At 32.2% G+C, this 13,100-nt stretch overlaps 2 protein-coding genes across 4 annotated transcripts in view; one reads left to right on the plus strand and one right to left on the minus strand.

Annotated features, from left to right (window-relative positions):
* The window catches only part of LOC109534486 (zinc transporter ZIP11), an 87,741-nt gene that overhangs the window by 38,219 nt on the left and 36,422 nt on the right, over nucleotides 1–13,100 (minus strand). The window lies entirely within an intron of this gene.
* On the plus strand, nucleotides 1,904–12,795 carry LOC109534485 (excitatory amino acid transporter 3). 2 transcript variants are annotated; one of them, XM_019900180.2, is made up of 10 exons: nucleotides 1,904–2,196; nucleotides 10,017–10,303; nucleotides 10,753–10,969; nucleotides 11,024–11,066; nucleotides 11,190–11,229; nucleotides 11,338–11,580; nucleotides 11,675–11,846; nucleotides 11,917–12,067; nucleotides 12,158–12,336; nucleotides 12,511–12,795. In XM_019900180.2, exons 2-10 carry the CDS (start codon nucleotides 10,051–10,053, stop codon nucleotides 12,707–12,709), a joined length of 1,497 nt encoding a protein of 498 aa, XP_019755739.1. In that variant the 5' UTR covers nucleotides 1,904–2,196; nucleotides 10,017–10,050; the 3' UTR covers nucleotides 12,710–12,795. The 2 variants fall into 2 exon arrangements, with proteins under 2 accessions (XP_019755739.1, XP_048525450.1); XM_048669493.1 differs by lacking the exon at nucleotides 1,904–2,196 and adding an exon at nucleotides 5,234–5,339.

The raw sequence follows: 13,100 nt of genomic DNA on the forward strand, positions 1-13,100 counted from the left end.
ATTAAACAATAATAAATATCCATTCATAACATAATAACGTAAAAGAATAATTGGAAAATATCAACTGATGACATTAGAACTGAATCAATATTAGAATCTGATTATGTAAGTTCCGTGTTTGTAAGAAACTGGCACTTGAACTTAATTCTTCACGCAGACTTAAGTTGATCAATAACGATTTCCATGAAACTAAATTGCCAAAAATTGACCACTACATAAGTTTGGAAATCGCGAACATCGAAGATACAACAATTTAATTATACATTGAGCCACCTTACACGGGAATGTATTATTGAAGTGACCAAGTTTCCAATTAATTAAACGAAAAGACCAAACCAACCTTGACACATGCTTTTTGCAGTTAGGTGAAAGTGATAATTGTGCAAATCCGATTACATTACAGAACGCATGAAAAAATAACCATATTAATATACGCAAAGCATCTGTGTAAATCGCAAATACCCACAGATATGTTTCCCCCGTCTAACCGCAAATGGTCTAGCTGTACTTTTCTACTAAAAAATCTATTTAATTTTTACAACGGTTATTACCGTCCCTAGTAGGGTTTGATCTCGTGATAATAAAATCATATTTGGTACATCCTTTTTTATTTTTTTAAATTAAAATTACCTTTGAATGAAGCCAATTACTAAACTCGTTATTAAAATATCCATAACTTTCCAACTAATTAAGTTGACTTATAGAAATCAAAATCATTGTACGATTTTGGCGTAAAAATTATGCTTTATTAAAAGGAAACTAATAATTGAACAAATTAATGCACTTTAGGTTGGGGGAAATTTCTTATACCGTACACGTATCTTCTATTCGAATAATGAATTTCTTAAAACATTTCAAATTATAAGATATAGAAAAACATCAATCTAAATATGTTTGAAATAACTCCAAGTTTCTGAAATTCTGAGTATGCATAGAGCAGTGTAACTGGTATATTTTTATTTTTTTAAATTAAAAGCATTGTTACAGTTGTACGCATTTCTTGGTAAACTGTTCGAAACTTTGGGAAATGTTTTTTAAAACGAACAGCAAAATATATTGTCCAGTTGTCAATTCTACTAATTTACCACAGATCGTCAAATCACCACTTGCTCATTAAGATTTATAGTTGATTACTTCAAGGTGAATTCATGAAAGTAGAGAAACAGTAAAATATTTCTAATTACTTTTCCATCAGGTTATTTAACAAAATGTTCCATTAGAAAGATCAATTTACATAAATAAATTAATACTTTTGGAATTCCACATTGTTTTAGCACGAAAAAATGGCTCGATAATAAGTTTAATAACAAGAAAAGTGAAAATTGATTTTCCGAAAATTAAATACGGCTAAAAATATAAATCGAGGGCAAGACAGATATGGTCTAAAAAAGTAATAAGTTGATTTTTATTATCATCCATATTCACATTTCCTTTTGACTCTGCTAATTTCATTTTAAATTTGTTTCAACCATACTATCAGAATAATTAATAAAATATTAGGAATACTTCGCAAGTTATTGAAGCACATCGCATAAAATATGCAATAACTAGTTAAATGTACACACCCTGTAGCAACTTTTACAGGGTGTTCAAAAATCATGTTATCTCAGTTTTAAAAAAAATTGCATTAGATGTAGTTCGAAGCTGAAACAAAACAAATTTAGAAAATTTGGAGTTCCCACCATCTAATTTGCGTGGAAGGAAGTTAGAATTAAAACATTTTAATTAAACTTGTTAATTTGGTATCCGACTTGAACCAGATCGAGCCAGATCATTCATTTCACTTCTTTTCGTTGTAAAAACAGAGATATTAAAACGCGTGTTTTAATTATGTAGATGATATCTTGGATACAGAAACAAAGTTTTGCAACCTTAAACGATCTCGATTAAACTGGTATTATATGGGCTTGATATATGCTCACAGTGTGATACTTGTTGCATTAAACGCATTTTTATCCCATCGGCTAAGCGAGAAAGGCGGTTCATCCCGAATAGCCGGCTTTTTGCGGGAACCTTTCCCATTAATAACAAAGCACTTTTATTACACCATATAAGATAAGTGTTGGATTAATTCTACTTATATCAATGAATTCTGACAGACGACAACATCACTGAATAATTGTTATTCGTGAGAAATCTGTAGCAGCGAGTGAAGCAAAGTTGGTGCGCGTTGCGTGAGACTTTCAGAACTTATAAGTAAGTAACAAAACTTTACTTAAATTAATCAATTAAAGGTTGCGGTTAGCAACCACCTTAATAAATCTGCTATACAATGTTATGATTGTTTTTAAATATAGTAATCAAATTTACAACAGTTGAAGCAACAAAGCTTAGTTGCTTAACAATGTCATTAAACATGCACCAATGTTTGAAATTGCAACGACAAAGAAAAATCGTAAAATACTGTAACTTAATTCAAATTTTAACACTAAAACTTTCTTATCGCTTAACGATTACAGCTCTCATTAAATTATGACCATTGCGTGAACAAATCAACGTGCTATCACTATTGAAATATAAAATGAGTTAAATTTTTCAAAATTTCAGTAGTTGTTTGTTATACAGAATTCTGATAAATTTCCAGTAAAATCTGTAAAATACTGGATCTTAGTACATTTGTGCATATCGGGGATTTTGATTATTTTGATCGAGAAATATTGTAACAGACGGTGATAATATACGTATGATTGTATTAGTCTCTATCATGTTGCCAGGTTAAAGTTTCATTTAATGTTGATATTCAAACCAATACGATTTTGTAGTCAGCACAATCAGTGAAAATGTTAATACCACTGGAGGATTAGCAGCAGGTATAAATTTACACCGCTGCAAGTTCAAATTATCCACAGATTACAATATTAATACACAACTTGCTTTAGGTGCATTCATAAAGTATTCTGATCTTTGCACATAGTAAACATGTTTGGCAGCAAAATACACTTTACCAAACGAGATTAATAAGAAATTTTTTGAAACAAAAAATAATTTTTACTGACGAATAGCATTCTCTTTAGAGGAAGTAGTAATATATAACTATTATTACAATCCTTCTTGAAGTTGAATTCATTCACAAATAATCATTGACCAGAAACCTACCCCAAATTTCACATTCATCATTCGTATTTTTTATTTTTCGATAAACTGCAATGTTTATTATTTTTGATGCAGGATAGATGAGATGTTCGATTGAGAAAGATGAAGTATTTGTCTATCTTCTTCTTATTCTTCAGCACCTTAATTCGCGCATCGTCGTGCAAACGCCTCCCTTACCTCCTGCCAGTCCCTTCTGCAGTCTCTTCTATTCAGTCATGTCCAGCCTAGTTGCTGCGTCCTAGCCAGCTGTTTCAGGCAGACTTTCTGACATGATTTTCCGTCTATTAGAATTCCTTTGTTCTGCCAATTCAGGGTTCGAACATATCTTCTAGAGCCAAGGAACATAGTTTGGGTGAGATTGAATCTCCTTGTCTTAGTCCATGTTTAATCTTAATTTTATTTGTTTTTTCTGTTAGTGTCTTTATTGCAAGCGATACTACTGAAACATTTCATATAAACAAAAGTGGTCGATACTACTGAAACATTTCATATACATTAACATTTCTACCATAATGCCATTTGCCCCTGGTGCTTTTTGCACCACTAATGCATTGAGCATGCGTTTAAGAGCGTTTTATATTTCTGTTGACGTTTTAGATCTTCGGACCCTACAGTTTTGACCGCACTTGTATTTTTTCTTCTTTCCCTGGTTGAAGTGTTTTCTTAGCCTAGTGATTTATAATATTTCTCCACTGTTCATGTTATTCCTTCCACCTCAGTAATCGCTTCTTAGTCGTCATTTAATAACTTTGTCATTTGTTGTTTCCCTTCCTTGATTTTTGTCTAGTTGTTTTCGACATTTATGTTCTTTTAGCATTTTTTATCCTCATATTTGTTCAATCCTTTAGTCTTCTTGATGAAAGATGTCTATGTTCGAATCTTGTATATGTTCGTGTAAGATCTCCGCGCACTTCATTATGTGCCGTTTTATTTCTCCATAGTCTATTACTTTATTTTCAGGTATTATCAGTTTCCTTCTGTAATTTAGTGTGTTAATTCTTCATTTTAATTAATTTGTTTAAGAACAAGACATAATTGACCACACCCTGTAACTTGCCTTGTAAAAAATTGATAAACAGGACGAACCCTGTGGTAGTAAAGTTTAAAAAATAGTTCTTGATGCAGATGCAAAAAATTCAATTCTATCATTTATTCGAGACCTTTGTGTGTCATCCGGTACAACAAAAAAAGTTGGCTTGTGCAAAAACCCGTCCTCGTCAATGATTCTTCAGGAATCAATTATTGCAATAAGCATCTTATCGATTAAATCGGGTTAAACAGACAGCACCTGAAGCTCATCAAAAATACCTTAAAAACTAGATCTCGTTTTTCATTTATCATAATCCCGACACCAGTCCAGAGGATAGAAAGTGTTGATAAATAATAAAACAGTAGGTAATCTGGAACCACGTTCTCGTCAACATGAAATGTTTCTATTACTCATCCCGATCTCTGAGAACTGATGCGTTTTTTCAACTTTGTCAAATAACATCGGTAACTGTTTCCAGATAAAACGATTTATTATGTAAACGGACGAATGAAAGATTTTATCGAATTGTATATTGAGTCGTTGAGAACTTTTTCCAGCACTTAAGAAGCTTGTTCCCAAGCCTCTATTAGATCATTAACCGTATGGCAATAATAATGATTTTTAATTGATATCACAATTTAAGTCATATTGGTGCATTGAAATGGTGCGGGAAGCTTTAAAAACATTTTTTTTAGCAATGTATGTGGACTTGTATTGAATTTGAGCAGTAGATGCGGATTCAGTTCTAGTATTAAATTTTGAAATGTTTTAAAAACTAAAATTGAGAACCAATATAAATAACAATCAGAGCGTATTTTACGGCAGATCAAATCTAACAATCAAACAGTATTACTGGCATATGAAAAGGAAATTCAATGTTATATTATTGTTCCAGTCCTAATAATAATATAATAATATTATACTCATAACCGTGAAAAGTTCAACCTTTTGTAATGCAACTTATAAGCAAGCAATAATCCTTGACTCATATTGTACTATAATTCAAAACGCGTTGCTTGCGCATTTATTTAAATTTCATATTGGCCTATGATTTTGCACGAGATAAATTCCTAAGCCAAATGCAAACTGTCTTGGCTAAGAGTGTATTATATTAATGCTGCTTTTGACAAAGCGAAAACAAGTGAAATTTGCTATATTTGTGTGTAAGTAGTGTGAATGGCAAAAAGAACCGTAATAAAGAAATCTTTAAAATGAGGTAAGACAATTTATATCTCGGAATACTATTGATTCTTTAAATATGTAAACATGAACAAATATCAATGACATTAAGCATATAAAATCGATAATTGATAATTCAAAAAAAATATTTTTTTGCGATTAAATTTCTTAAACTAAAGTGTGAATTGGGACTACCGACATAACAGCGACAAAAACAAGCTTTGTACACTATATTTGTATGTGGCTTCTCCTCAAAACATAAAACTGATTTTGAAATAAAAATGAACAGCTTTTTGTATTTCAATTCATGTGAAATTATGATTTGTATTTGTTATGTGTATTATTATTAAATAAGATTGTTCCAGAACAAAAATAAAGTAATTATTGAAGCAGTTGGGAGACACTCGGACAAAGAATATCACAAATTAAAGTGACACTGTTCTTTTGGGTCAAAGGCCATTATAAGCGTGACTTAGTTCAAAACAATATTCACATAATAATCATGCAGGAATGAATAGCTGAACACAGCATTTATTAAAACAAAAATGACTGGACATGATTAAGATCTCTGATAATAAGTATCATTTTAATTACTTAATTAGAACCAGTAGTAAAATAAAAGGGACGGGGACATGGAGTTAGTGTGCCCGGAAGTCCCATGAGATTAACAGGTGTCCAGAATGATAAATATGCCAGTCCAAAAAATGAAACAGTATTCTAAATGGTACCAAAATATAAAAGCTTTGAACGTCATTTTTTCAAATACAACCCACTAAATATTCAACAGGGCTGGTTATCAATAGAGTAAAAAATATAAACACTAAATCATTGCAAAATTGACGAACAACGAGCTTAGTCGGCACTTTGTGAACAATTAAATTATGGGAATAAAACCGGATTATATGTATATGTTTGAATTTATTACAACAAATACCGATTAATCACCTCAAATCTTATCGACTGTTTTACAGCTGAAATCTGGAGATCATAAATTATTCGTGTTGTCAATGTATAACGAGGTTTGATGCCTGAAATCCAATATCTCAGCCAAATACATATAGCAATTTATCTTCCTTTACGTATGTTACAAATGTTCGAGATAATCATTTAGAGCTTATTCCAAATTAATATTTCCCCGGAATAAGCAAATTTGCAATAGTAAAATATATTTCCAATGCGCGCAAATAATTTTATGCTCAAATTAATTGTAATAAGATTGTACTTACAAAATTCCCTTAAATGAACGACATCTACATACCTGAAATTAAGAAGAAAATATATATTAGTTAAACCTGTAAGAATATTAATTCATTGGTAGATGTTGGAATAGAAAGCCACTAGAAATACAGGCAATTTTGGAAATGTCTCTGAAAAAACTTCGCTGGATTTATTATAATTGCATCCTTTAAAGTTCGTAAACCTAATGAACGGCTATTTTCAGAAACAATTCATCATATTTCTAACGATAAAACAAACCAAATGTGAATGCTTATACTTGTTGGGCAAATGCTGATAATGCCAATCAGAATATATATAAAATTAAATTGGTCCTCACTATGAATCAAATAGTTATTAGCCAATTTAATGTTCTAAATCGTTCTTCATCATCATAAAATGTTGTTCTTATCAGTGATTTTGACATGTAACTAAACAAAAATAGATATAAATGAACGACAAAGGGAAACCGTTTTGTAAAAAAGTATTAAACGAAATGATGTTAATTAGGTCATGTTATGCAATAAGTTTGGATGTGTTTTAATTCGAAGCAAGGGCGCATTAATTAGGTTGGAATGCTGGTAAATGAAATGTGAATTTCTATGGGAATCAGACAATTAAACATTTAGTTTTTGAAAGTCACTTGTCATCATTTGCATGATGAATTTGTTTTGTTGTATCTCTGTGAGTAATGAATGATAATCAGCATTCTCTTCTGAAAACGTTGCCTTTAAACATGCAATACAGTGAAAAAAGTAATGTTGAGGTGGGAACTAAAATCCAAACAGACAAAGCATTATCATTTTAGTTACCAAAAAATCAAAAAGACAATAAAATTTTTTTGCCAATTAAATTAATGAAGAAGACCAAACTTTTACGTTCACTGAAATAGGAAAACCTTTACTCTACCAGCCTTATATAGTTCAGCACAAGTAACATGTCCTAATATTAACTTTACATAAGCAATGACATGTTTCAATGATGAATAATAATTATTAAAATAATTCTAATGTGTATGAAACTATAAATCTATAACCGTATTAGTATTACTTTGTCCAACTCTCCGAATAACCTCACCTACTACTTAATCGACACCAATGAATAAATGCGATACAGGCAAACTGGTTTGAAAATGTTGAATGAAGTTTGCAGCTTGTTAAGAGTAAATATTTATAAATTATGCAAAATCGTTATGTGGGTCTTTAGATAAATAATGTCGATTCAAGTAACCCGCGAATTAAACACCCTGTTACGAAGAACCGCTAAACCTGTTCTTCATTTAGCAAAATCGGTTCAAAGAAGTCCTTGAAGGACTCCGCTAAATATAGGTATATGTTAGTTATGTATAGTTTAGTAGTAGATGGAAGCTGAGTAAACATCATGTAATTGCTCAGCTTATAACTGTTTTTAATAATTGTAAGACTTTAAAATTTTGATGATTCATTTAAAAAGATAATTCGATTCAAACTAAAAATAATTCGCATCAAACAGAACAGAACTTTCAGATTTTATAAATTTGAAGGGCGAAACATTATACAATTCTTCGATATGCGTATCGGACTCGGTTAAAAATCGATTTTCATGAAAAAAAAATGAAGTTATAAAATGATGATGTCAACAACACATCATTAAGGAAGAGAGGAAGCGGGTGAGTACACACAAGAAGTGTGCTGAACGGTTATTTTTCTGGAACAGGTTACAACGTTGCAGTTTCACTTTGATATTAGGTTCCAAAATGCGGTTCCAAAAGAAACATCTTACTTTCCAAATTTTTCATTAAAAATTAGCAATGGTGATGGTARAAATAGTGATGATCAATAAATATTTAGTTTATTAMAAAATAAATGGTAAGCATTGGTAAACTAAAAATAATAAATTCTAAAAAGAAAAACGACAAATTAAAAACTCTCATACTGGAGACTTCCGCAGTTAATTTTGTTCAATASTCTCCAGTGTAAGAATTTTAATTTCATAAAATTTGTTGGAAGAMATTTCAGTTTTCCACTAATCAGTTTCTCCGTTCTCTCATTAACTCTGCATCAGTTTAATTTTACTTTGATTGATTTGTCATCTTGTTTTACTTGATTGGTCCYCGCGATTGTGARTTGTTAATTATTGTTTTGTCATTATTGAAGCTGTTTAATTCAATTATTYTCGCTATGTCCACATTTYGTTTTTTTCGTTTGTTCAATTATCGTTTTTAAGCAGCAATAATTCTATCASAATTTCACACGTACAGTGAAGAAKCTGCATTTTGCAATGAAGAATAYACCTTTTTCTTTCGTCTAAAATAATKTAGTTTGTTTTTAATTCCAACATTCGCTCAGTGTTGGACTGGTCGCCTGACTGTATATTTCGACCAGTCAAAGGTTTTTAATTTCAAYTTTAAATTTCTGTTGCGTTTATTGTTAGTTTGTTATCTGTTCTTGTTCTGTGTTGCAATTTTAATTGTTTGTATGAGCACCTCGCCAGTAATTGGCATGTCCCGTTTGGCACTCWTGGGGATGTACGCTTATGTTTTGACSAGYAAGTTTTTATTTCATGCATTTGCACGACGTTCTCTGGGGTGCTAACTGTWAATKTTGTGTTTCCATCGTCCCTGATGATAACGCAATTGTCGAAAGCGCTTGGCCATATTTTAAATTCAAGGGTCAAATTGCATCATTAACTCTTGATAAAATACATTCTTTTTAACAAAATAAATTGCTTTTGATTGAACACATCATTATTTTACAGATTTATTACATACATACACATACACCTCAAATTTGTCTGCTATTATAAAACTCACTATTTTGAAGTTACAATTATTATGTCTACCAAATGAACTTATAAATAATGTAGTCTTGTATATATACGTTCTGCAAATGTGTAGAAATATCAAGGCAAATGATGATTTCAAAGGGTGAAAATAGTTTACGCTTATAATAATAATATAAGGGGTGGTGGTAATATGTGATAATATGAAAAAGTTCTTGAAAAATATAAATATAATGCAGGTGTTTTACGGAGAAAACTTGTGAACATGTTGAATATTATATTTTTCAGACAAAATAAAAATATAATGCAAAACTTGTGTCCCATTGTAACAATGCGAATATCGATACAATTTACAAAATTTACTCCTAATGACCAACTTCGAATACCACTCGATCTTTACAAATTTCTCGAAATCAATCACATTAGTTAATCCTTTTAAAATTACTAAATGTAAACAAAACAATTTTCAATTAAAAACATGCGAAAACGTTGAATACACTTTACGGTCATGTGCGAACCACTATTCTAAGCAAATCTTGAAAATAGTTATCAGTGTATAAAAGGGAAAATACCGAGTACAGGCAGTCGACATATTAGTGGCGAGACTGACAAAGTGGCAAAATCTTTAATGGTTGGTCAATTATAGATGAAAATTCTGTTTTGACTTAATAGTTGAGGTCCAATCACTTTCCCATGCATTTGAGTGGCATCTTCAGTTTTGATTTTTTGTTTTTTTCAGACTGAAACCATCTTAGTAACCACCAATTATCATCATGCATCACAATTTTGAAGTAATAGAAGATAAATCTCCACCAACTGGCAACAAATTCGTGAGATTTCTGCGCAGCAATGCTTTAACCCTCTTTACAGTAGGTGGAGTCTTGGTAGGGGCGGCATTGGGGTTTATATTAAGAGCGGCTAAAGATGACTGGACAGAACGTGAAATTATGTACATTGGATTCGTTGGCGATATATTTTTGAAAATGCTTAAATCGCTGATCATTCCTTTGATCATATCTTGTCTAGGTAAGTTGCGCAATACATTACATCTTAATAAGCTCTTAATAAAAAAAGTGTTTCTTGGCGACATGAGCTTTTTTCTATTTACATATTAAAATATGTAAGTAAACTTTTTAAATTCAATTGCGATTATCTTGAACTAGAAAGCAGATTCTTCCCGGCTTAAGACTTGTAAAAAATGGAATCATGAAATCGTTCTGGCCACATAAACAAACTTCGGATGCCATTGATGGTTAAACTGGGCACATATCAGATGCGTGTTTTAAGAATAATCATGTCGCTCTATTTGTGGCGGGTGTAACGCAAGTTTTACTTATCTTTACCGCAATAAAATCGTTATTATTGAGGAAATTCTTGGGCGTCTTAACTTTTTGTAAATATATCCTGCATTTAATCAATGCCTTTAACCATGCCTAGGCCGGTTCAATGCGGTTTCATTAGACTTTGTTTTGTAGTATCAGCAATTTGCAGTCTGGATCTTACACTATCCAAAAAGATAGCATTTAGAGCCATTGCATATTATCTAACCACCACATTCGCGTCTGTTGTGCTTGGTATAATTGTAGTAATGTCGATTCAACCGGGGGTTGGAAGAACTCTTAGTACTTCTAGCTCGACATCACTGACAGAACGAAATATTACTACCGTTGACACACTACTAGATCTTATCAGGTAACTAATCGAGTAAAGCTTGCGGATAAAACTAACATTTTCTGCACTTTTCAGAAATATGTTTCCACCAAACTTGATTGAGGCAACAATATTCCAGGTGAGCTACCTTAAGCAATTTCAATCTAAAAGTACTTCACCAACATGTTCGCTTAGGTACCTAATAAAACGCAGTAGATACGTTTTTACATAACTGTGAAAGCAAAATTCCCTTTTGTTCTAGTATCGCACCACCTTGACTCCGAAAAACGATTCAGATAATGGTAAGTTCAATCTAGTCAGCCAAACAAACAATTACGATTTTTATAAATACCTACTGTTTCAACTGAGTATAAATTCACAATATTAGCTACAACTTGTCGTCATTTTAGATACGTACAACTTTACGATAGGAACGGAAATAAATCAAACTACTAATATTCTGGGATTGGTAGTCGCTTCCGCCGCTATTGGCATTGCTTTAGGTCAATTGGGAGAAGAAACTAGAACAATGGCAAACTTTTTCCATAACTTATTGACAATGATGATGAAAATAACGTCCTGGATAATCACGCTTTCGCCGATAGGTATTATGTTCCTCGTCTGTGCCGAAATATTGGAAATGGACGATATGGGTAAGCAACATTAAGTTTAACGAGTAAATTAGATGCTTGCATCCTTACCAATTGCAGCTGCTTGAAATAATATTAACAACGCTCTAAATTTTAGCGTCTGTAATGAGTGGGCTGGGATTATACTTTTTAACCGTGATGATAGGTTTGTTTATACAAGGATTCATTATTCTGCCGCTGTTGTATTTTGCGCTGACAAAAAGAAATCCTTTCACATTTATTAAGTGTCTCGGATCGGCTATAGCTACTGCCTTTGGAACAGCTTCTAGGTAAGAAACTACGTTCGAAAACATACTAAAATAATCAGTTCATAAATCAACATGGTAAATTGTACCCTAGTACGGCCACATTGCCACTAACGATCAAATGCCTTGAAGAAAAACTTGGTATAGATCCTAGAATAGCTAGATTTACCCTTCCAATTGGAGCTACAATTAATATGGATGGAACAGCGTTATATGAAGCTGTAGCTGCCATATTCATTGCCCAGGTATGTGGAGCATCGATCTCAAACTAATCAACAGCCAAGATAATTTAAGGCTTCGCTTTTTAACCTCAGGAATATTCTTAATTATTTTAGGTTCGAGGTGTGTCTTTGGACATTGGCCGGATTATTGCCATTAGTATTACTGCTACAGCCGCTAGCATAGGAGCAGCTGGTATCCCTCAAGCCGGCTTGGTTACAATGGTAATGGTGTTGGACACTGTAGGATTACCTGCTGAAGATGTTACACTCATATTGGCGGTCGATTGGTTATTGTAAGTCAATTTTATTCAATGGCTTCATTTTATTACAATCTGCGTTCAATGTCCTTCCTCTTGAAGAAGTCTGGTCATTCAAAAACTTACCACTAATACAAAATATTCGGTATCTGGACTTTCTGGAACAACTAGCGCACATTTCAAAAATTAATTAACCTTGTCCAATTCTAGAGATCGATTCCGCACTGCTGTGAATGTGATGGGAGATGCATTCGGTTCAGGAGTGGTGCATTATAGAAGTCAGAAAGAACTTCAGACCCTTGATACCTCCGCACCGCCAACCCCCCGACAGAGTATCGTTAGTACCTCAAAAGACAGGGATGATTTAAACGCATCTACCGAAAATGCCACTTTTGATCAAAGAGTCTAATGCTTGTAGCATTTTAATTATATCATAATGAATGTAACGAATTATACTAAACTTTTTTTATTGTGCCAATAAATGATTTAAATCCGCTTTAATAAACTGCATCTACATAAATGATGCTGATAGTCAATGATGAATAATAAATTATACATATTTCTCAAGGTTATTCGTTTATAACCGATAAACCAGATAAAAATAATTCTTATTTTGAGATTTACAAACGACAAATAAAATAATTTATTTTAAATACTCGTAAATGCAATATGTAGCATTATTACGTATTTTATTCTTATACTAAATTCAACACCTGGTTTGAACCCGRAAAACTCTTAAATTGATGTCTTCGGAMGCTCATTCAATAATKATTGATCTTTCCAAAACCAAACAAGCTGAC

Source organism: Dendroctonus ponderosae, unplaced genomic scaffold, assembly GCF_020466585.1.
Source record: "Dendroctonus ponderosae isolate FM_Combo_2020 unplaced genomic scaffold, Dpon_F_20191213v2 Dpon_F_20191213_8, whole genome shotgun sequence".
NCBI lineage: Eukaryota > Metazoa > Arthropoda > Insecta > Coleoptera > Curculionidae > Dendroctonus > Dendroctonus ponderosae.